At 45.5% G+C, this 25,389-nt stretch overlaps 1 protein-coding gene across 6 annotated transcripts in view; it reads right to left on the bottom strand.

The window, feature by feature from the left end:
* The window catches only part of MAP7 (microtubule associated protein 7), a 179,118-nt gene that overhangs the window by 6,323 nt on the left and 147,406 nt on the right, over window positions 1-25,389 (bottom strand). For 5 of the 6 annotated variants that reach the window (XM_074990493.1, XM_074990497.1, XM_074990494.1 and 2 more), the window contains 7 exons: window positions 24,264-24,547; window positions 19,041-19,221; window positions 17,470-17,662; window positions 15,783-15,887; window positions 10,579-10,629; window positions 10,438-10,495; window positions 8,333-8,468 (listed from right to left, as the gene is read on the bottom strand). In XM_074990493.1, the coding sequence (XP_074846594.1) occupies window positions 8,333-8,468; window positions 10,438-10,495; window positions 10,579-10,629; window positions 15,783-15,887; window positions 17,470-17,662; window positions 19,041-19,221; window positions 24,264-24,547 (1,008 nt within the window). The remainder of the gene's footprint in view (window positions 1-8,332; window positions 8,469-10,437; window positions 10,496-10,578; window positions 10,630-15,782; window positions 15,888-17,469; window positions 17,663-19,040; window positions 19,222-24,263; window positions 24,548-25,389) is intronic. The other variant, XM_074990495.1, reaches the window with a different exon arrangement.

Below are 25,389 nucleotides of genomic sequence, written 5' to 3'. Positions count from 1 at the left end.
TGAACAGAGTTGTGGCTGCTTTTCCAATCCTCCTGTTTAGCTTAGACTCCAGCAACAGGGTGTCGGTGATGGTGGACCTGAGGTAAGTAAACTCGTGGACGACCTCTAGCATGTAATTGTCAATACTGATTGATGGAGGTTCAGCAACGTCCTGACCAAGTACGTTTGTCTCCTCTAGGCTGATGGTAAGCCCGAAGTCCTTGCATGCTTTGGAGAACTGATCCAGCAGTTTTTGAAGCTGGCCTTCTGTGTGTGTCACTACAGCAGCATCATCTGTGAACAGCATGTCTCTAATGAGCACTTCCCACACCTTAGACTTAGCCTTCAGCCTTGCAAGATTAAACAGTTTCCCATCAGATCTTGTGTGCAAAAAGATGCCCTCTGTTGAGGATCCAAAGGCAGGCTTCAGGAGGAGTGCGAAGAAGATCCCGAACAATGTCGGAGCAAAGACACATCCTTGTTTGACGCCACTCCTGATGCTGAAGGCATCCGATGATGTGCCGTCATATTGGATGGTTCCTCTTGTGTCTTCGTGGAAAGACTGGATCATCTTGAGTAGCCGTGGTGGACAGCCTATCTTGTGGAGCAATTTAAACAGTCCATCCCTACTGACCGAGTTGAAAGCCTTGGCCAGGTCAATGAAGGCAACAGAGTGGCTTCCTCTGCTGCCTGCATTTCTCCTGTAGCTGCCTCAGGGAGAAGATCATGTCAATGGTAGATCTCTTGGCACGGAATCTGCACTGGGATTCAGGATACACCCTCTCAGCGAGCTTCTGGAGTCTGCCGAGGACGACACGAGCAAACAGTTTACCAGTGATACTTAGGAGGGAGATTCCACTGTAATTGTTGCAGTCACTTCTGTCTCCTTTGTTCTTATACAAGGTTACAATGTTTGCATCCCACGTATCCTGTGGAACCTCACCCTCTCTCCAGCACAGGCACAGCAGCTCATGTAGAGATTCCACTTGATTACCTCTGGTGGTATACCATCCTGGCCTGGGGCCTTTCCTACTGCAGTGCTATCAATAGCTTTCTTCAGTTCGACCACAGTTGGTTCCTGGTCCAGCTCATCCATGACTGACAGGAGCTTGATGGTGTTGAGGGCTGTATCAACCACAGTGTTCTCGTGTGAGTACAGCTCGGAGTAGTGCTTGACCCGCCGCTCCATCTGTTTGGCTTTGTCAGTGATGACTTCACCAGATTTGGATTTCAGAGGTGCCGTCTTGTTCTAGATGGGTCCCAGTGCATTCTTTATGCCCTCGTATATTCCCTTGAGATTACCAGAGTCAGCACAGGTCTGGATACTGCTGCATAGCTTAAACCAGTAGTTGTTGGCATAGCGGCTGTCTGTCTGCTGTACTATTTTTCTGGCTACTCTGAGTGCTTGCTAGGTACTCTGACTTGGTGAGCATTTGTCCTCCAGAAGTGCAGTGCGCTTCTTTTCAGTGAGTGAAATCATCTCATCGTAGTTAGCTTTGAACCAGTCGTTTGTATTTCCAGCTCTTCTTCCAAACACTGACAAGGCCGTATTGCAGATTGTCCCCCTCAGATGCTGCCATCTGGATATTGCATCAGCACCCCCAGGGCTGCTGCACAGATTCCCCTCAAGGGTCTCTCTGAACATTTCAGCTTTTTCTGAGTTTGCCGTCTTTCTGGCATCAATGCTGGGCCTTCCAGTTGGTTTAGAATGGTGCAGCTTCTTGGGTCTCAGCTTGAGCTTGGAGCAGACTAGCGAATGATCTGTATCGCAGATACACTATGGTAGCTGCGTGTCAGGATGACGTTTTTGAGGTTGTCGCATCTGGTGATGACCAAGTCTAATTGGCGCCAGTGTTTCAAGCATGGGTGTCTCCATGACACTCTGTGCTGTGGCTTGGTTTGGAAAAATGTGTTTGTCATGCACAGATTGTGGTATGTGCAAAGTTTGAGGAGACGCTGTCTGTTGTCATTCATTTTTCCCACACCAAAGTGACCTAGGCAACAGGGCCATGAGTCACGATCGGCTCCAACTCTTGCATTGAAGTCACCCAAAAGGTACAATTGTTCACGAGCAGGTATTTGCACTAGGGTGGCACTGAGCTCATCATAGAACTTGTCCTTTGCTTCTGGTATGGCGTACAGGGTCGGAGCATAAGTGCTAATCAAGTGGACGGGACAGGTGCAGGTTTGAAGTTTGACCTGAAGGAGTCTTTCTGATTGCCCGTGACTAGTTCCACCATTTGCAGAAGGGTGTTTCTGATGGCAAAGCCGACACCGTGCTCCCTGGGTTCCTCTTGGGCTTTGCCCTGCCAGAGAAAGGTGTAGTCCTTTTCCTTTAGGGACCCCGAAGCTGCGAGTCACGTCTCCTGCAAAGTGGCGATGTCAACTTGGAGCCTCTTCAGTTCCTCGTTGATGACAGCGGTCTTTTGGATGTTGCTGATATCCTGAAGATCTTAAGTCAAACAGGTCAACATGGTCCGTACATTCCAACAAGCAAGCTTGAAACGTTGATGATTTCCTTTTCTTAACAATTTTCTTGTTGGTTTGTCTGGTGTTCATTTCAGTTACTTGTCAGGTTTGGGAATCTTAAGCCTCACGCACCCAGTGAGGCAAGTGAACTGTGGCAAGACAGGACCCTACCGGCTGGGGGCTGCCCAGCTTAAGGCAGGCAGTGACTGTCCAATGAGATGCGATGCTCTCTCCCACCGTCGGAAGCTACCCCTGGCACTTGTTCTCTATACCAACTGAGCAAGAGCTTATAACCGGTATCTGTTGCCTCCCATGTTGGTTCAACGCTGTTAAGCGATGCTGGAATACCTCTCCAGGAGTGAGCTTGGCCAATTTTTATGGAGACCCTGGGCTGCTCAGACACTAGGCCCCCACCTCGGCTTTATTGATATAGTCCAAAGGAAAGGATAACCTCTATGTTTGGTACTAGCTCAGCTGCAGGAGTTGTTGGGACAGTGCCAGAAGTTGACACAGAACCGCCTTAGGACTCCCTTTCGGATTTTCTGTCAGGGTTTACTCCCTTAGCCTTACTCCTTCCCAGGATAACCCATAAGGCAGTGGGGCGTCTTCCTCCGCCTTCACAGAGTTGTCGATTTGCAGCAGCACCACACCTCCTGGTCCGCCGTTGAGACTGTGCATTAGAAGGGAGAAGGAACAAGTCCCTCCATAAGGTCGGTATGTGAGACAGACCAGATCCCCCTCACTGTGTTTCGCCTGCAAGCTGACACAGTTGCCCGAGGGATGGCATCGCTGTAATGCAAAACAGCTGCTAGGAGCCAACAGCGAGAGTTGAGTGGTGGGTGAGGACCAGTGCTTCCGTCCACCTGAAAAGGTGCAGCTGCTGGAAAGTCAGAGGTACTACCTCTGCCCCAGACACTCCACATCACCCACCCCTGACGATGGTACAGGTAAGGATACCAAGTTTGCCTCTGCCACACCTGGGCTATCAGGACGAGGTGAGCCTGATCCAGTCTAACCTTGACCAGAAGCTTGTGAATCAAGGGAAGGGGAAGAAACGTGTCAAAAAGGGGCATGTCCCATTTGATATAGAAGGTGCCCCCAAGAGTGTCTCCCCAGACCTGCTCTGGAGCAATACTAATGATACTTTCTGTTGGCTCAGATAGTGAACAGTTCTATGCACAGCTGACCCCAAAGCTGGAACACACGGTTGAGGGCCACTGTGTCTATTTCCCATTTGTGATGATCACTGAACAAGTGACTGAGGGTGTCCGCAGACACATTCAGTACCCTGGGGAGATATGCAGCCACCAGAATAATGTGGTGCTGAAGGCACCAAGTCCACAATTTTATAACTTCTATGCACAGGGAGGGGGACTGAATCCTGCCCTGTTGGTTGTAGGGTCTATTATGGCTTTGTCCATGGCCATTGAAATTCTGGAGAAGGAGGGAGCTAGAAGTCTATACTGTTTGACCAGCACCTCCCTGCCGGTCCCTTCTCCTGAGCCTGGGCCACCAGCTGAAATAGCTCCTGGAAAGCCAGTGAGTCATCTGTAGGGGGAGGTAAAACTGAGAGCATTGTGTCGTCTGGTGAAGAGAAGGAGTGATGAAACAGGAACCTATCTTCACCCTCTGAAAGGGAATCCTCAACCCCAGAATGCTGTGATGGCAGATACGTCGCCAACATGGTGGGCTGTGGTGACACGGGGTGGTCCCTGGACACCATGGATGGTGCTGGTGGAGCACTGGAGCAGGGCAACTGCACCTGCCATGGTGACCATTGAGGAGCTGGTTCGTGTGGATATGGGTAGTGGTGTGCAAACTATAGTAGGCAGCACATCTTCCCAGGTGGATAAGCAGGACTGGAATGCTGTGACAAAAAGATAGTCCAACGATGTGAACCACCACCTCCAGAGGTAAGCAGGTTAACCCCAAGCCCTGCAAGAGCCTCAAGCATCTGGACGAACACTAGGATGAGGTGGCACTGGGAACACATAGTGCAGTGTGCTGGGCCTTGCTGCTAGGTGCTCCCCAGGTGATGAGTCTTCACAGTGCTGTTTGGACACTATGCCATGCTCCAGTGCCAGGGAGTTTTGGTCAAGCAGTGTCTCAGTGCCACTTTGGTTCCTTCTCTGGTGCCACTTGAGAATGGAGTGGTGCCTCAGACCTGGACTTGCATGGTGCCGAGTCCTGTGCCTTGTGTGAGCAGCGTGGAGACTTGGAGCAGTGCCCCTTGCACTCTGGGTCCAGAACCAAGGGTGGGGGCTTAGTTTCTGAGGACTTCTTATGCCCAGGGGTAGAGGCAGCTGAAGCTGGTACTGCTGGAGGTGCTGAATGCTGATGGCTCGACTACGACTGCGTCTACTATAGCAGTGCCAGGGATGTCATGGCAGTCTTTTCACTGGCCTTGCCTGTGAGGATGTTGTTGGAGGCCAGGATCGTGCCGGAGGAATCCGCCTTCATGGATGGGGTGCCGACCGAGGTAGAGAGTGATGTGCAGAGTCTGTACTCCTAGTCTTCCATGCCAGTTTTTCATATAGAAAAGTCTTGAGCCTGTTGGCTTGGTCCCTCCTGGCCCTCACCATGAGATTGGAGCAATGGCTGCAGGATTGGGTTTGGTGGCCCTCGCCCAGACACTTGATGCAGGAGGCATGGCCGTCGGAGGCTGGCAAGGCTTCCCTGGACATTGCACATTACTTGAAACCTAGGGAGCCCGGCATGGCAATGACCCTGCAACTGATTCTAACACTAACCATTTTGGTTTTGTTTTTCTTTTTTGTTATTTGAACTTCAAACAGGCACGATAACTTGGATAAGAGTAGAATAAATGCTAAATTACCTAACTAACTTAACTCTTCTTTGTCTTTCAGAGAGAGAGCGAAGCTCTGTCTGTACCTGAGGATGGTAGAGAAAGAACTGAGAGGCCCGCGCCACACACGTGCCAGACTGCACAAGAAGGTGCTACTGCGCATGTGCTGTGCAAGAAACCACAGCTATAGAAGAATCTCTGAGCGCTGGCGTGAGGATACACTGACACCCACAGTGGAGCAGCCATGGGAACACTGCTTGACGAAATCTGCATTCATCTACGGTGATTTATTGTATCCAGTGCTAAATAGGAATTACAGAGCTTGCCACCAAGTTGTATGAGCCATATCTAGTGACGCTCTGCATTCTAATTTCTTTTCCCATATCCGAACAGGACTGGTGTCCATTGAGCCCATTGATGTTATACCCAAGCTATTATTCAAAACTATGCCTTAATCTGCTGCACCACAGTCATGGCTACAACAACTGACCCACACAAAAAAGAAACAAGAGGAAAAAATGACAGTGCAGCCTTTATTTTTAAAGCAAATCTTTAGTATTTAAGGTATTTATCTATTACCTTCTCTGCTCTGTATTTCTCAGATATGTTGAGACTGGCGATCTAAGACAGCCAGTACCTTGCCTCTTCCTAATGTCAAATACTTTAACAAGATCCATGGAATCCAAATACATCTCGCCATTCCCTAATTTTGCAGGGAATTTTGTTCTCGTCCTGCTGTGACTTCTGCAACCTTCTCTTTCCGATCTACCTGCCATCTGCTTTCAGTGTAGCCAGATGGGAAACTCCTCTGTTGTGTCTGCCCTGGCCCAAATTTCAGCCCTGCAGAAGCTAGCTCCAGCCCTGACTGTGCTGCTGGTGACCGTCCCTTGCAGACACCAGGCTCCCAGCAACCAGGTACCATAAAGTCTCAGGTTTGGGAGGTGCAACCGGTAGTACGTAGTAATTACTGATTAACTAACATACAGCACAATCAAGCATTATGTGTTATAAAGACTATCAATCTTCCAGCAATAAAAAAAGTCCTAGAAGGATAACAAGATCAGAGCAGCTAATAAGAGGCAAAAATTTTTTTATTCAAGTCAACTGTCTCCTTCTGCTAGTATGCCTTTTGTTTTTCAGTTACTTTGTATCTGTTAATATGGAAGCAAGGATTTCACTGGAGTCTTGGTCCCAGCACACAGACTGAGTAATCCAGGAGCTCTGGCAAGCAAGTGGGGCATAGCACAGATCCAGAGGGGCAGGTCCCACCTACCAACTCTGCCTCACAAATGCTGCGTTATTCTTGAAGCGCATTCCATTGGCAAACTGGAGAACTTCCCCCAGCTCAGGACCTACAAACCCAAACCTCTACTAATGTTTAAAACCATCCTCTTTATAAAGGTGAGATCCTATACTTGTGTCCCTCCTTGAGGTACAGACCCAAAAGGCAGAACAATTAACACAGGAGGCATCAAATGGGGAGAGACAGGGTGTGTTGTACTTGAGGTTTAAACATCACTAAGCAGAACACTGAAGGGTGTGTTGGGAATGAACCAGGGCAGCTGGGGTCCGTAAATACACAGCTATGCAGAACAGCCACCATTTAAACGCTGAACCCATTGAGGGGAAGGAGAGGCAGACGTGGAGGCCAAGGACTACGTTAGCAGCTGAGAAGCAGCCTCACTGTTGCTCCCTGGGCTGAGAGAATGACTTCACCCCACCCCCACCAAGGAATCTTTTAAGAACCTCCCCCGTGCAAAGCCACTTAACTCAAATTTTGCCAAGAGAAGAGAATTGGGGCCATCACATCAACCCCCTTCAAGCCAAGGGTGAGACAGTTTCAGCAAAAGCTACATCTTGTTTGTGCAGTGCAGACATTTTGTAAGTGTCACACTCACCTCCCTCGCACCCAGCCCCCCGGCAAGCTGCTGCTTCTCTTTAGCTAGAGCAATAGATTTTTTCTGTTTTTGTCATTGCAGCTGTGTGATGTTTATTCATTCCTTATCTCAGCTGCTCTGAGGTTCTTTCTACTCTAAATATGGTGCTACATGACAGCAACCATTAAAGAGGCATATATTACATTACAAACATCAAGGTGCATTTAAGATTGAGTAGTAATTAGAATTAAATAGCAGCCTTATACATTTAGGAAACAGCTTTTGTGCAGTTAATCTAACATGGTTCAATGTTCATTGTCAGTCACGGAGCTTCTCTCAGGAGGGACGTCCTTGTCAGTGTGACAGGAAGGTAAGAATCCTCCAGGCACATAGAGATACTGAGATTTCCTCCTTTAATTAGGGACAATCTTCCTGCAGAATATACTGCCCATTACAGTCTGTTTGCCAGATTTGTCATTGATAATTTGGCTCTAGCTGCATAAAACATGCACTCACCTTAGGGTAATTTGATTTTCTGCAATGCAATACAAGAAGAGCAAATATTGAAAGTGAGGAAAACTGACAGCTCAACCCCACAGGACACCAGCCTTTACTTGGCTAAACACAAGTGTGTTCAAGCATTTCAACAGAATTTCTCAAAAGGTGCACAACTTGCCCCATGGATACAGAAACCTGAAATGTCATATGCCTGGCTTCCAAAAATATCTTTATGGGAATGAATGCTTTTAATCAACACAGGATAATTCTCTAACTTGCAACAAGTACCTTGTCCAGTGTTCAAACGTCGTTAAAACTCTGAAGAGTACAAAGACAACCCCACTAGCCTCAAAGCAAAACCCTCCACACAGCATGCAGGCAGGACTGACCCCAAAGGGTTGTGGGTCCCAGGACACGCCCTCTCCATCCCAGGCTCTTCCTCTGCTCTGTCCCTACTCCAACCCTTCCTCCAAGCCTCTGCCCTGGCTCCATCCCCGCTCTGCCTCTTAGTAAGAGTAATAGTGCAATGGTTTTACAAATGTCATCATTACAACCAGATAAAAAGAGGTCACTTCAAAGTGAAACAGTCAAACTTCCTTTTCAGAGCATTAGCAAGGAAAAAACAGCAGGACTTATGAGAAAATAAGTTATTTTACCACCCCTCATCTTCTACACTTTTTATAATCCTTATGACTATTCTTACCTGTCCATATCTACTGTAGGTGGATGTGAAATGACCATCTGTGAGTGGGTTACTGGTTCCCCATTGTGTGGTGATCCTGTCAGATGCTGAAGCTGAGATGCCACTACAGAATTTAAGGGAGAGGTGTGACTGGTTGCTAGAAGAAAGGAGAAAATACAATGTCTACAAAAATGTCAAGACAGTCTACCCAGAAAACAGGCTAACCCTTTAATCCTGTACAGTCAAAAACAATTCAATCAGTAATAATATATATCAAGCTGGGGGTTCCACCTTAACACTTTAACATAACCCAGTCACAAATAATCAAACAAAACTCTTGTGTGAAATGTAATTTTTTTTTGAACAGCAGTACAGTTCAGCTTTTGGCTTGTGTTATCCAGGAGGCCAAGCGGATGATTGCAATGGTCCCACCTAGTCTGGGAACCCATAAAATCACTGCACATAAACTAATTTCCATGCACAGACAGTTGTGATGTTTTCATTCTTCGCTCCAGAGACACATGAAAACAGGATAACAAATGTAACTGCCCCACCTGGAATCTACTAAAGGAGACACCACAACTTTTTGTTTTTTATTTTGGTGATGGGTCAGTTGGGAAAGAGTTCATGTCTTCTAGGTGCTGCCATGGCTCAACATCTGCACACAAACTTACCCAGGGTTGTGACCCTTGAGAACAAATTTTTACAAGGATAAACTTTCAGTCTTAACAATGGCTGTTGCTGATTTAATATATAATATTGTGTAAACATGAGACTTCCATTTTGCTTAGTAAAATACTAAAAACCTTAAAAGAAAAGTAGTGCCCCCCAACTGTGTCCCTGAAAGGTGCTTGCCTTACAGCCCTAACCGTATTCAAAAACAGACAACATAAGCTTCTCCGCACTGTTCTACCAGCATGTCCCCACTCCTGGAGGAAAGTGCTCATCAACCAAGGTCAGTACATAGGATTTTAGACTCCTAAGTCCCTAGATCTTGTTTGAAAATGAGATTGAGGCTCCTCAGTCAGTGAGATGTGTTTCTGAACACAGGAATGCCTTAATACCTTCAGGAATCTGCATTTAAGCCCCTATTGTCTTTTTTATTATTATTATTATAATAATACTTGGCTCTACAATAGCACTTTATACCTATGGATCTTTACAACGTGCTTTATAAATATTAACCCATCATTTATTATTGACTAGACTGAGTGTTTACTCTCAGGCAGCTCCAGAAGTAATTGCTATTGACAGACACTCCTCAGAATCAACATCCCTCAGGAGCTCCAGCTTTGCATGGTGGGAAAGGAGGGGACCATTAGCTGCTTCAGACGCGGAATGTTCCCCAGTCAGCCACCTCCACTAGCTGATGCATGTGTGTGTGGAGAGGAGAAAACAAAGCCCTTGAATATGGTGCAAGCAGACCCCTTTCTCCATGCACTCAGACCCTCAACAGGGATAAGACCAGAGAGGTGGCAGAGAGGATGGAGGGATTGGTCACAAAGGGCTTTAAAATCAATCAATCAATCAAATCAGCTCAGGTAATGACACCGGATATTTTATATTTAGTAATACCTTGTATCAACTATTATTTATTCAGCAATATGAAGTTACATATAAGTGACAAATACTATTAAGTGTTATAACCAATATCATATTTCAGCCTGAAGCAATTTGTTTTAATGACCAAGATAAATTAAATCCTAAAAACAGAGGGTTAGTATGGCAAACCCTGAGACAACAAGCTCTTAGAGCTGTAACATCACTCTAGTAAAATGGTAGAATCGGTGCCGTCAAATTTGATATAATGATGATTATCATTTGTTCATTTTCACTCTAAAAGAACATTCCCACAAGCCATGCAGAAGCACCCGTTTTCTTGGAAAGCACTGAGTTACATAGCTGGAATGGAAATATTCATTGTTGATAACATTAAAAAAAACAAGAAATTTCTCATTTAGAACTTTTAAATAATTAAAATCTACTCAAAAACAGAGTGAGTTCCTCATGTTCTTGACATTTATTTCAGTTTGGCTAGATAATAAAATTCTAAAATCACGTCAACCTCAATTCATTTAGCTATGTATCTGTTTTTTTCTGTTCTAAGAGCAGAGTAAATGCCATACCTGTTTCTCCAGTAACATTTGCCTTAGATAGCTCTCCATTTTGCTGTTCATTAGATTTCTATAAAGGAAAGAGTTATTGTAAATTAAAAGCAGCACTGGAGAAAAATGCTGTTTCTATGAATGATGAGGTAGAGCATATACCTTATCTGTAGCTTCTGTGCGTCTAGTTCTTTTCATGATCTCTTCAAGTCGCTACAAAGAAAGTTACAAGAAAGGAAAATTCTTATTCATATTGATTTAAAAAAATCATTCAAATTCATAATTGTTAACATAACAACATTGGCATGTATAGAAAAGAAGCAAATCTCTTCAATTTCTGTAACCTGTTGGGACTTGGGCTGCTTCTGCACTCACCTCCTCCAATCAGAAGTGGCATAGTAATAAGGCAATTGAAAGTAGGCTAATGAGGCACTAACGTGCATATTCAGTGCCTCATTAGCCTAATGGCAGCCATGTGAACAGACTCCGAATTGCAGATTGACAGTGAAGGGCAGGCAGCTTCAAAATAAGTGCCCCGCTTCAACATTCCCTTACTCGAATCTAGTTCTGTGGGAATATGGGAATATCAAAGTGGGGAGCTTATGTTGAAGCTGCCTCCATTTACACCATCAATCAATCACAGAATCATAGAATTCTAGGGTTGGAAGGGACCTCAAGAGGTCATCTAGTCCAGACCCCTGCCTAAAGCAGGATCAACCCTTCTCAATCATCCCAGCCATGACTACGTCAAGCCAGGACTTAAAAACCTCAAGGAGGTTCACCACCTCTCTTGGTAACGCATTCCAGTCCTTTACTCCCTCCTGGTGAAATAGATTTTCCTAATATCCAGCCTACATCTCTCCCTCTGTAACTTCAGACCCTTACTCCTTGTTCAGTCATCTGTCACCACTGAGAACAGTCTCTCTCCATCCAGTTCAGAGCCCCGTTTCAGAAAGTTGAAGACTGCTATCAAATTGCCCCTCAGTCTTCTCTTCTACAAACTAAATAAGCCCAAATCTCTCAGCCTCTCCTCACAGGTCACATGCTCCAGCTCCCTAATAATTTTCATTGCCCTCCACTGAACCCCCTCCCATGCATCTACCTCCTTTCTATACTGGGGGCCCCAGAACTGGATGCAATGCTCCAGATGAGGCCTCACCAGAGCTGAGCAGAGCGGAATAACAACTTCTCTAGAACTGCTGGAAATGCTTCTCCTAATGCAGCCCAATATGCCATTAGCCTTCTTGGCTAAAAGGGCACACTGCTGACTCATATCCAGCCTCTGATCCACTGGAATACCCAGGTCCTTTTCTGCTGCACTGCTACTTGGCCAATCTGTCCCCAGCCTGTAACAGTGCTTGGGATTCTTCTGTCCCAAGTGAAGGACTCTGCACTCGCCCTTGTTGAACCTCATCAAATTTCTTTTGGCCCAATCCTCCAATTTGTCTAGGTCACTCTGGACTCTATCCCTACCCTTCAGTGTATCTACCTGACTCCCTACCATAGGGTCATCTGCAAATTTGCTGAGGGTGGAGTCCATCCCCTCCATTCAGGTCATTAATAAAGATGTTGAACAGTACTGGCCCTAGAACCGACCCTTGGGGTACTCCACTTGAAACTGACCGCCAACCAGACACTGAACCATTGACCACTAGCTATTGGGCCAATCTGTCAAGCCAGTTTTCTATCCATCTTAAAGTCCCTGTATCCAATCCATACTTCCTTAATGGGCAAGAATACTGTGGGAGACTGTATCAAAAGTGTTGCTAAAGTCAAGTTATATCACATCCATGGACTTCCCCCTGTCCACAGAGCCAGTTACCTCATCATAGAAGCTAATCAGATTGGTCAGGCACAACTTCCCTTGGTGAATCCATGTTGACTATTCTTGATCACTTTCCCCTCTTCCAAGTGCTCTAAAATGGATTCTTTGAGGATTCCCTCCATGATTTTTCCAGGAACTGAGGTGAGGCTGACCAGTCAATAGCTCTCTGGATAGCCTTTCCTTCCTTTTTTAAAGATGGGTACTACATTTGCCTTTTTCCCCAATCGCCCAGGACCTCTCCCGAGCCCCACGAGTTTTCAAAGATAACAGCCAAAGACTCTGCAATGATACCTGCCAATTCCCTCAGTACCCTTGGATGCCCTAAATCCAGACCATGGATTTGTGCACTTCTAGCTTTTCTAACTAGCTCTTAACTTGTTCTTTCCCCACCAAAGGCTGCCCATTTCCTTTCCTTCCTGCATTGCCTAGTGCCATAGTGGGGGAGCTGACCTTTTCCTTGAAGACTGAGGCAAAAAAAAAGCATTGAGTACTTCAGCCTCTCCCACGTTATCTGTCACTAGGTTACCTCCCTCATTCAGTAACAGCCACGCATGCTTCCTAACAGCCCTCTTATTGTTAAACCTGTAGAAGCCCTTCTTGTTGCCCTTCATATTCCTTGCTAGCTGCAGTTCCAATTGTGCTTTCGCATTCCTGATTATCCACTGGCATTCTCCAGCCATATATTTATACTCCTCCTCACTCATCTGTCCAAGTTTCCACTTCTTATACACATCCTTTTTGAGTTTAAGCTCACCAAGGATTTCCCTTGTCAGCCAAGCTGGCTGCCTACCATATTTACTTTTCTTACTGTGCATTGGGATGATTTGTTCCTGAGCCCTCCAAAAGACCTCTTGAAAATATTGCCAGTTCTCCTGAATGCCTTTCCCCTTCATATTAGCTTCCCAGGGGATCCTGCCCATCAGTTCTCTCAGGGAGTCAAAGTCTGCTCTTCTGAAATCAAGGGTCTGTATTTTACTGCTCACCTTTCTTCCTTTTGTCAGAATCCTGAAATCTACCATCTCATGATCACTGCAGTCCAGGTTTCCACCCACTTCTATTTCTCCTACTACTTCTTCCCTGTTTGTGAGCAGCAGGTCAAGGTGCACATTGGCCCTGGTCGGTTCCTTCAGCACTTGTACCAGGAAGTTACCCCAACATTCTCCAAAAGTTTCCTGGATTGTCTGTACGCTGCTGTATTGGTCTCCCAACAAATGTCTGGGTGATTAAAGTCTCCCATGAGAACCAACCCGTGATTTGGAAGCATCTCTTAGCTGTCTGAAGAAATGCTCGTCTACCTCATCTACCTGATTTGGTGGCCTATAGCAGACACTAAACACTACATCACCTTTGCGACTTCTAAGCTTAACCCAAAGGCACTCCCCTGAGTTCCCCCCCTCCATAAACCGGAGCTCTGATCAATCATATTGCTCTCTTACATAAATCCCAACTCCTCCTCCTTTTCTCCCCTGCCAGTCCTTCTTGAACAGTTTATACCCCGACATGACAGTGCTCCAGTTATGTGAGTCATCCCACCAAGTCTCCGTTATTCCAATCACCTCATACTACTTTGACTGTTCCAGGGCCTCTAATTCCTCCTGTTTGTTTGCCAGGCTTCTTGCATTCATGCACAAATACCTTCGATAATGAGGTGATTGGCCTGCTTTCTCCTCCTTTGTTGTACCTTCTTCCTTCCCCACTTACCTTAGGGCTTGGATCACCGTCCCTCAACAAATCTAGTTTAAATCCTTCCTCACTAGATTTGCAAGCCTGCCTGTAAAGATTTTCTTTCCTCTTTTTGTTAGGTGGATCCCATCACTTTCTAGCAATCCTTGCTATTGAAACAGAATCCTATGGTAAAAGGAACCAAATCCCTCCTCCAACACCACGTACACAACCACGCATTTACTTCCATGATTTGACGATCTCTACTTGGACCCGTTTCTTCAACGGGGAGGATGGATGAAAATACCACTTGCGCTCCACATTCTTTGATCTTCCTTCCCAAAGTTACATAATCCACGGTGATCCACTCAAGGTCTTTCTTTGCTGTATTGTTGGTTCCTACATGGAGAAGTAGGAAGGGGTAATAATCCACAGGTTTTATTATTTCTGGTAGTCTGTCACATGCTGGATTCTAGCTCCTGGTAAGCAGCAAGCTTCCCAAGATTACTGGTCTGGATGGCAAATGGATGACTCAGTCCCTCTTAGGAGAGAGTCCCCAACCACCACCACCCCTCTTCTTCTCTTGGGGGTGATGGTCATAGAACTGCGATCCCTAGGACTCCTCATCCTATGCCTTCCAGACAGTGGGGTCGTCTTCTGATACCTTCTGAGAGGTCTGTGCCACAGCATTCTCCACTATATCACCCATGCAGACAGCTTGAAAGTGGTTGCTTACCTCTACAGGAGTTGGAGATAACTGAATTGGAGATTACATGCTTCCAGTTTTCTTCCTTGGTTTCTACTGCCCTCATCAGTTGCTCAGCCTGCTGTGCCTGCAGTACTACATGATGCTTTCTATCGAGGAAGTCTTCACCTTCTTTGATAGACCAGAGGGTTGATATTTGCACCTCAAGTCCTCTAACCTTTTCTTCCAAGAGTGTGACTAGCCTGCACCTGGTACATATGAAATATCTTCTGTCTTCCGGGAAGAAAACAAACGTAGCTCATGCAGCGCAGATCACAACAGCTGACTTGTCAGTAGACTTGTCACTATCATTTTTTTTCCCCTTTCTTCAGAGAATTCGCACAGAAGATATTAGAGCTGACTTGAGAGGCAGAAGAGAAACAAAACTAAAAAAAAGAAATCAAATAATAATCTGGGGCTCCCCGCAAGATGAACTCCCAGGCAAACTCCCCTGTTTGCATCTCCCAGCTGGTCATGCTCCCACTTGTCGCTAGCCTCCGGCTTGTGAAGCGCTCTTTCCTTTTGTCCCTCCTACCTCTGGTGAGTCACAGGGAGAGTGGCTCACTCACTCACACACACTAACTGCCACAGTAACTGGAATGCAAATTCAAGCAAACAATCAGCCTTGCAAACTGAAATCCAAATTCAAACAATTGGCCTAACAATCAAACTCACCTACAAGTAACAGATCAGTCAGTAACTGAAACTCAAATTTAAACAGCCAAACAGCCCAGGAAACAAACACCCAATAGCTCTCACCTGATTCAGTGGGGTTCACCTTTTCTCCCAGGCAAATGCCCGTTAGCAGCCCCCTCCTGCTCATGCTCCCACTGCAATTTGAAGCCTGCACGCCAAAATGTGTATGGTTGCCATTATGCTAATGAGGTGCTAAATATGCACATTAGTGCCTCATTACCATGCCACCTCTGATGGGAGGGACTGAGTGTAGAAGCAGCCTTGGTCTAAATCTCATTACATCGACGGGACTCTGCATTCATTTCACTGGGCCTTGTTCAGCCCTTCAGTGAATTTCTGAAGCAACATTTGCAATAACGCTTTACAGGTTGCTATAATGCACATGCAAACAGACTGCAAAGATATACAGTATCAAGATTCCCACATGTATTCAGTTACCTTCTTCCTTTCTAAGCGCTCTTGTTCTTCTCTTTGGAAATGCTTATCGCGCTCTAACCGAATCCGCTCTGCCTCTTCTCTCAGGCGAGCTTCTTCTTCTTCTTTCTGAGTGTTGGGAAAGGAACACAAGAATTCATTCACAAAGTAATGGCTGATCCACTCTGGCATTTGCCTATTATTCTATGAAAGTTCAATTTACAACAACCTGACAAGGAACTTTTGGGGTTAGGACATCAAGAGAATTTCTAGACAAAAGAGCAGGTTTCTTAATTAATGTCTGTGCTCCCATTTCTTCCCTTAATTTCATGTAAATTAAAAAGCTGGTAATTTTGTTTGTTTCTGTGTCTGTCTTATCATGTACGCGTGACTGAACAGAAAATGACTAATGACAACGATTTTTTTAACCTCACAACTAGCAAAAGTGTTCATGAGACTAATGCACTCGGTTGATGGATGCTTTTGCTAGGGTCAAAAGAAAACAGCAAAAGTTCCTTCTCTTCTCCAGATGCTCCCATTGCTTAACAAAAGCATGGGCAAACAACCATTTGCACATACAGGCTTTCACTTCCTGTTCTCAATTAAACATAAGCTCCCTTAGGGGGGTTGTGTTTTTAGGACTCTCTCTCTAAGACAAGATGATCTTGTATTATTTGAGGCACTATAATTGTTCCCAAGTTAAGAGTGCATTGAGATTTGCACTTAAAGAGATTTCATCCTGTATTATATATGACTATTTTAAAGCATAGGCCTCAATTTACAGCAAGTACTCAGAGTACATAACATATTTTCTGAAAATTTTCAGGTAAAATGTCTTTGTTAGTTTGTAAGTATAAGCACCAATATGATCCAGAGAGAGAGTGAATGCACGCAAGCGCACATACATATATGAAGTGGGCTTTTTGTGTGTATTCTGGTCAGACTAAATGTATGTCTTTATTGAGGCGATAAAATCATTCATGTCTGTAAGGCACCCACATGCCGAAGAGAGATAATTATGTAGATACATAGTAAAGGAACCAAAGTGCTTTGGATATATTAAATAATCTTACAGCAGCCCTACTGCAGCTGGTAAATCAACATTATCATCCCCATTATACACAGGGGAAACTGAGGCAGAAAGCCCAAAGACCCGTTTGTGATGTTCTGACCATGAGCGATACTCTTCTTCTCCAGAAGTCTCTCTGCCTTCAGTGACAATATTGCAAGGGACAGGTGCTATTCAGTGTAAATAAGAGTATCAACATCTATTTCTAAACTGTGAGCCCCACATAGGCAGTATTTCCTTTTCTATGCCAAGTCCTCAGTTTCTCTCCTATAGGCTTCAAGAACTAACTCTTAACAGTAAAGCTACCTTGGCTTCTAGCACATTAAAACTGTAGGGCCCAACTCCTCCTCTGGTATATCTCAACTGAATTCAATAGAGTCATGTGACTAGAGAATATAGCTCACAGGATTGGGGTTAATTTTAAATTAAAACCAAAAGTCCTACGGAAAAAGATCTACCAACTGCAAGGTTTTTCCAGAGAGAACTACATCATGGCTGTTCAGTAAGAGGCAGTCCATAAATCACTTAAATTTGTAATATAACCTGAACATCCAAAAACCACATTAGAGATGCTTGTGAGATCATTAGCTGCCCTAAATCAACACCACACAACCTGGTCTGAAACTCCACCAAAAAGCATACTTGTTTCTGAACACGTTCCATCTCCTCCTTCTCCTTCTGGTCTCTTTCCTCTGCCTGCCGGCGTAGCTCTTCCTCCTGTTCTCGCTCCTGCTCTGCCTTCCTTCGTTTTTGCTCCGCCTCTTGCCTACGAGCCTCCTCCTCCCGGCGAGCTCGCTCTTCAGCTATCTTCTGGGACAACTCTTCCCTTTTTAGCCTGTGAGCACGAAACACAAGGGTAAGCGTCTGGCAGATTCTGGGCTATGGCAACAGCAGAACGACATGTCACTGTTAATTTACTCAGCTTCTGATGCTGAATGCAATGGGACAGAGGTGTGCTTCAGTAACCAAAGTGGCGATTCAGTTGGTGAGAGAAGGCCAGAGACATAAGAGTCAGACATGCATCATGTGAGGCCAAAACTACTGAGAGCCTTGGCATTAAATGAGAAAGAGGAAAGAACTATAAACCACCGCGACTGGAAATCTAAGAAAACTTTCCACGAAGACCCTACAGACATCATCACAGGCGGCCTGTGTGTCTTTCATTTGGGGGGGGTTAGCAAACACTGGATGCTCCTTAAAAGTGGGCACCCCATCCTCCTATTCAGCCTCTTCCCACTACACACCGTTCATCCATGTCATGGAAAGTGATGGGACCCCGGCCACCTGGCCTCCCATTCCAGCGCCTCTTAAGCTCAGTTGCTTTAGCAGCAACATTCACAGAAGGAAACCCATACTGGGCCAGCCAGTAAATGTATGCTGATGCCAGAAGAACTCACTTAAGGGGCACCAGAAGAGGTGGGGGGCAGGACCCCACCACTTTTTGCTGCCTTGAGAGTAATCACTGGGGAGGAGGAAATAAGGGTGCAGAGGAACATGTGGCTGGCAGGAGGCTTTGGGGGAGGGAGAAGAAAAAGTGAGAAGTGGAGAAGGGATAGGGGTCCTTGGGGCTGGAGGTAGAGAGGAGTGAACAGAGAAGAGAGGGTGGGGTGCCTCAGGAGAAAAGACAGAGGCAGGGCTTCAGGGAGCAGGTCCTTGGGCCAGGCATGGGTGGGATCACAGTCCGGGCACCAGTGGCCTCCCAACTTCCAGGGCACTTCCAGCAGCAGCGCTCCAGCATGCCCGAGGTGATCCTCAGTGCGACTAGCATTGCTTGCCCACTGCTTGGCCAGCCTTTCTGGGGCACACTAAGCCTCCCCAAACCTCTCATATGCACTACCCAGGATTATCGAAGCCATGAGGAGGAAGATTACCCAGGGCAGGCTCCTCAGCAGGGGTAAATTATCACAGCTTTACCGAATTCAGTTGGAGATGCACCAACTGACAATCCGCCCTCAGTGTTCTACGTTTAAAGCGCCAAATGCACATACAAATAGACAGGACACATTTGTTAAGAAGTTTCATATTTTAGCCTCATGATTGTTCAGCTTGCCTGCCTCATGTGAGCACATCCTGACAAGACACAAATATTCCTTTTCATGCTTCATTTCTTTAGAGACTGCTTCTCAAACCCTCCACATTAAACACTATGGTAGCTACCAAAATGACAAAGGTGCTGAAATGTATCCTCTCCACTGAGCAGATTTGGGTGTCACCTTTCAGTCTCTTCCCTCTCCTTCCTTTCTTGCTCTTCCCGTTCTCGCTGTTCACGGGCCAGCCGCCTCTTCTCAGTAAGCAGTCTCGTGGCTTCTTCTGGGTCGGTAGTACCTGCTGATGCCTTGCTAGGAACAGGGGATGGCGAAGCAGTTGGTGGAGCAGGGGGCGAAGATGGAGCAGCTAGTGTAACAGGCAAAAAGGGAAATTCATCCAGATAACACTGTACCAGAAGTAACCACCACCAAAAGTACAGAATTGAATAAACCTCTCTAGAGGTATGGGAAATATAATTTGAAGTACTAGAACTTGTACTATAAAGTATTTTAGGCTCATAGGGATTTATTAGAAGAAGTGGAACTCACTAGAAATCTAGATTTCTTTGGAGGGAATTTTGCCCTGGTGCATCCCCAGGAGCAGGTGCTGTGGAGGCAGAGTTCTGCCAGGGAAGAAAAAACTCAGACACGGCCACAATAGGAGCCCCGATGCCGGAAAAAGCCTAGGAGAGCTGTTGAAGCTGCTTGCATCCCAGGTAGCCTGACCGTACCTGGGCTGGTCTCTCCCATTTTTGTATGAATACTGGCTGTAGTGCAAGGGTTGTGAACAGCTTGCAATATGGAGTCCTCCCTTCTGGCCAACTGGGGTTCTGCTAGTGCCCACAGGCCTTTAATTTCAAGTCTTACGAAAGCCCTCCACACACTGATCCACACCAGTTTTGCAGGTGTTACCCACATAAAAGGTTACCAGGTAGGGTCTTAGCACATTCCACCCTAGAACCTTAAAGAGATTCACAACCACTAGCTAAATAATCCTCACTGAAGTATATGACACAGATCACCCACCCTTTACAGATGGGGACAAGACGTATCTGCTCAAGTTCAAACTGTGAGCAAGTGACAGAGTTGGGCATAGAACCTATCAGTCTGAACTCCCAGGTACCCGTTCTAATTACTCCTTTTCTCATTCCAAAAGCATTAGCAAGTAGCTCCCTTGATGTCAACCGTCCACTTACGGCCAGTCGCATACACAAGCCTCCTCCTCCTTCCTTGTAATGCAATGTCCTGCTTGCTAGGTGTGCCCCCACCTCAGTGTCAAAGCTGAAGTTGAGTCTGATCTTGAATATAGTTTTCTTGGGACAGTTTGAAGGGGGCAGCCCTGACATACCAGGGTCCTAAAACATAACCAGTGACAGAACTCAGAGGGGTACCTGTGTTAGTCTGTGGCTTCACAAAGAACAAGCAGTCCAATGAGAGACCTGACAGCTCTGGTATGTGTTGTACAACATTTATTACTCAATGTACTTTTTTTTTTTCCAATAAAATATATTAGTTCACATTTCTGTTTGGTAGCCTGGCTGGTGAACACCTGTTATTTCCTCCACAAAACTACAAAGACGATGAACTGAGTTTTTTCCTCTTGAAGCCAGGCACGTCATTCAGCGACTGCTACCGATACATTAAAAACAACAACAAGTCCTGTGGCACCTTATAGACAAACATATTTTGGAGCATAAGCTTTCGCGGGTGAAAACCCGCTTCATCAGATGCATGATGAAGGGCGGGGGCGGGGGGGGAGGAAGCACACCCATACAAGCAGCAATGCCTGTGAAAGTGTCGGCATCATGTACAGTGAAGTAGTCAGACTGACACTAATGTGGAAAAGTACAGTCACTGTAGGATTACGGGGTGGTGACTTGTTGTCTGATTCCTCCTAAATGGAACTGACACACTGTAAATGAAAAAAGGAAAGGCTCTATGATGGCTTCTACTAGGCTCTCCCTGCCTGGTGCCAGGGACCAATTGCACTGGAGCACCCTGTGCCAGAAAGCTGTTGGTAACAAGAGAAGAGCAGCGAGCCCAGACCTCCAGGGGTTACCTCGAGCAGACTCTCAGAATCAGCTGCTGGTGGAACTAGTGAGACTCAGTCATGAAGCTGCTTGAAGGGCTAAGCAGGGCAGAAGTTAATCAGTGCCAGTAGAGCAGGTATAAATGGCTGGCTGTTTCTGTCAAAGCACGGTCCAGTTCTGAGGCAGCTAAACAAGGTCCTTCCACCCATATTAATCCAAGAAACCTGACCTGGTCAGAGCCTAATTCTGATTGCACCTTTCTCCTTAAATCAGTGGAAGGCTTTTATTTCTTTTGTGGAGTGTAAGGCCCTCTGAACCACCCTGAGTGGAACTTTAATTTAACTAATGTAAGACTAGGTAAGCTTGCTTTGCAAGATGCTCCACTGGTTGTGGTGAGCCTCTTCAACCTCTATAACTATTTCTTCAGCTTCTCATTAGGAGACCCCCTCCTCACTCCTACTTTGGCAGGGGTTCTACAGGTCCCTGCTCTTGATCCCCATCTGTTCTCCCTCCTCTCTTCACTCTGGGTAATCTCCTGAGCAAACACAAATACAACTACTATCTACGCTGGCAACTCACAGACTGACCTTTTCATTCTGGACCCTTCTCCTCCTATCCAAATTAAAATCTTTGCCTGTTTCTCTCATATCTCCTTGGCAGTCCAACTTCAACTCAACATGGCCAAAACAGAGCGGATGGCTCCTTAAGGGAGTGGGGCTTAGCTTCATTTGTGATTAATTAGCTGCCTCGCAAGTGATAGATTTGAGCTCAAGGATCAGGTTTATCTTCAGTAAAAGGCCAGCAAGCAGCTCATTGAGAGAGAGAGAGATTCTTCCTGCACAATGTATCTAATATAGGGCTCTTGTTCTCCATCTTCACAGATAGATTCCTTATTCAGGATTTCATTCTCTTCCTTCTCAAGTACTGTATCCTCATTTCTGGCCCTGAAAATGTCAGTCTCATCTCCTCTCTTCCCTTCTCTCCACTGTTTCCCTTCCACCACTGCATAAACACAAACTACTTGTCTTCAATTTCAGGGTCCTCCATGCACTATTCCAACTCTACTTACTACCTTAGACACTATCAAGATACTGATTCCTGCCTCCACTCAGCTAAGGACGTCAGGCTCCAGTGCTTTCTCCTACACTCCCTGAAAACATTTGCAAAACTCAGTCATGATCCTTCTTCAAATCCTTTCTTAAAATTATTCTTTGCTATGATGCCTACAAAAAACGTAAATCAGAAACAATCTCAGCACATCAGCTGCTTATCATACTGAGCAGCAGTGCCTCAAACTCTCCTACACTCTCCTGTATCCCTTTGTCGTCTTTTGTCTTATGCTTAAATTATAGGCTCTGTGGAGACGGACTGTCTTTATGTTGTGTGTCTGTAGAGAACCTAGCATAATGGAATCCTTGATGAGGCTGGGGCTCTAGGAGCTCCCTATTAATTATACCAGCAAAACAAAAGAAAAATGGAGCCCAGCTGCGTGTACAGACGTTCTTGCAGGGTTGCTAATGTTTAAAACATTTTCAATGGACTTGCATTCAAATCACCTGCACTTTGCTGAACGTGTATAGCATTCTCTCCCCTCTCCTCTTGTCTATTTCTTAGATTGTTGAAATACACATTCCACAGCAACAAAGAACAGGAATATCAGTCATCTCAATGACCATTCCACCCATATTCCTAGAACTGGAAAAGGATATCTAATGTGTTATGGTATCTCAGGGAAATACCATAACATATTTGTTTATAAATATGATTTACTGTCACAAAAGGAGTGTCTGTATTTTCTTCCTTTTGCCCTTCTACCATTTCGTTATCACTGATTCCCACATTCCATCTCCATATTTTCTTCTCTATTTTCTCTTTTTCAGTCTTTTTTCACCTTCTCCTCCTCTTTGCCTCCCCCTTTCTTTTTTGAAAAGCTGAATCCATCTCTCTTCGTTCCATCCTCTCAGCCTCACTGCTGCTTGTCCAATCCCTTGCTATAATGCAAATTATACTGCCTCTTCCTTCTTGCTCCCCGCCATGGTTTTCTCCTGTATTCCATTATTCAACTTCATTGGTGAGCAACCTGTGGCCTGCAGGCCCCAAGCAACCCATCAGGGTTCTGTGTATGGCTCATAAGATATTTTGTTTCCCAGTGCCCACACGCAGGGCAGCTGGATTCTGCTGGTTTCTGTCTGCATAGTTTTCTTCATACTGGTATTTCTAAAGGGACAGGCCCACACAGCACAGGCGCGTGAAGTGAAATGTGCACTTACTGCACGCAACATTGACTGTAAGTGCTATGTGCTCCCTCTGCAGCCAATCAAAACACTGCTACAGTTCACTCTGCACACACCACAAATATTAGGTACACAAGTGCAATTAGCAAAACTACCCTATTCCAGGAGACTGTCTTGCTTACCACAAGCCTGTGGCCCACTTAACTGAAGGACAGACACTTATGTGGCCCACTCATTAGCCTATGTTGCCCATGGGTGTTCTATTTTATCCTGCCTTTATCTTCCACGGACATGTGTTACCAGCATGACTAAAATACAGATCTAGTTTACCTAACACAGCTCGCACCTGTGCTTCTGTTCACTCGTCAGCCAGGTTCTATATCACTGAGATGTAATATAGCTTACCGTCTCGTTTTATGCTGGCTTACAGAAAAAGACTTTAGCATTCAGTACCAGGTTCCCTTAAAACAAGCAGAAATAAAACACCAGCTTCCCCCACTGATCAATGGAGAAAAAATTATTTAATCTTATTTTTCTTAAGCTGTTGTATCTATCACTTGAATGGCTGCCTACACATTTTTAATTGTGTCTTGCTGTGCCTGGATAGAACGGTATCTGCAGTAGTAAAATACTCCAGAGATTAATTTACCAAAAAGCCTCCTTAGAATTAAAAAAATGAAAGACTGGGTAGCCTTCTGATTTCATTTTCCTGCCTTGGGCAATGCATCTTCGAATGACACTGAATTTCCAATGGGGAAATAACAAAAAAGGCACTAGCAGGCCTGGACATTCCCATTGGCCGGGGTACTTTATGGGATGGTTTCAGGAGACATTCCTTCTAGCATGAGGGGCACACAACCGTCGTTCCAGTTTAACAGAGTTTGGAAAAGCAGTTGTCTGAGGACATGAGCGCCAGCAATGAAACATTTGAGGTGTAAGTTGCACTCAGCCCCATGCAAAGGATCAAACCAACAATACATCACCCATTCTAAAGAATTTTTGAAGGACTTCAGTGACCGCTTAGTACAGAGCAATAATTGAAGGAGAAATACTGTGCCCGGTAAAGTTAAATAATAAGCTAGGTGAAAAGAGAAGAGGAAAAGAGGACTCAGAAACATCCCTGAAAGAGATCTCACGATCCTCACCTTGAGCAGGATCTAATTTGACAGGGAGGCTTCCCTTGACTGCAGATTCTCCAGCACCTTCTGAAATTGCTTGGCCCTCTTCTGCCTGTTCCTCAGCTGCCTTCTCGGGCTTCTTTTCTGGTCCTTTTTGATCGCTCTCTGGCTTCAGCTCTTTTTTTTTGATTGGTCGGATATTGCCAGGGGAGGGAGGGCGCGTCTGAAAGGAGGGCACTTTGGAAGAGCCATGTGGGGATGTTACCTGCTTGGGTGCACTAGGCAAAAGAGGCATGGACTTGGAGGCATGCCTGTTTAAACACGGAGAAAACAGAGTGATGGCAATAGGTTGGGCACTTTTCTAGTCCCTCTATAGATAAAACCATGATCGCCTCCTGAGCTCCCTTCCAACCAATGTTGATGATAATAGTATGTAGCTGTTACACAGAACTTAATCTTCAACACTCTTTATAAACATTAATTATTCCTCAATACACTCCTGTGAAAGGGAACTGACAGAATATAATCTATCTTTCTCCCTACCCTTGACAACCGAATGGTTTCCTTACCGAAGATTAAGTCATTGTTTAGTCCTGCTGGAATGAAGACAGGAGACAAAGGATATGGTTTAACCAGGATGCAATTTGATTATTGGATGTCTGGGAGTTGCTGGCACATAGAAGTGTACAGTGCTGGTAACTCCATGATCATTTCAATATCTGCCCAGGGAGCTTCTGCTAGCCCTGCACCCCTTCTTTTTTCCCTTCCAGTCACTGGGATTTTACCATTCCTCTCCTCAAATGAGAGTTGAAGCAATAGAAGGGAGGGTGAGGGTAGAAGATTGGCTCCTTCCTGGGCCAGTCATACCTGTCTCAAACACGCTCCTCCCCCCATTCCACTCCTTTAACAAACACCTCTTTTAAACCCTTCACCAAACCATTTATCTGGTCACTGTATCCCTCTCATACAGAATAGTTGCACTGGACCATCCACCAGCCCATGCTTACATAATGAGTTGTGACTTCATAACCTAGCTCCCCTCCCTGGTCAAAGTCCCCCTCTGATTCCACTGTGAAGAAGGTGAAACCCATACCCAACCCACCTTGGCCAGTCTGGTGGTAAGGGAAAGAATCCACCCCTCAAACCCCTTAGA

This window comes from Carettochelys insculpta, chromosome 3 (assembly GCF_033958435.1).
Source record: "Carettochelys insculpta isolate YL-2023 chromosome 3, ASM3395843v1, whole genome shotgun sequence".
Lineage (NCBI taxonomy): Eukaryota > Metazoa > Chordata > Testudines > Carettochelyidae > Carettochelys > Carettochelys insculpta.
Note: the sequence above shows the minus strand (reverse complement) of the source record. Positions and strands in the feature narration are given on the sequence as shown.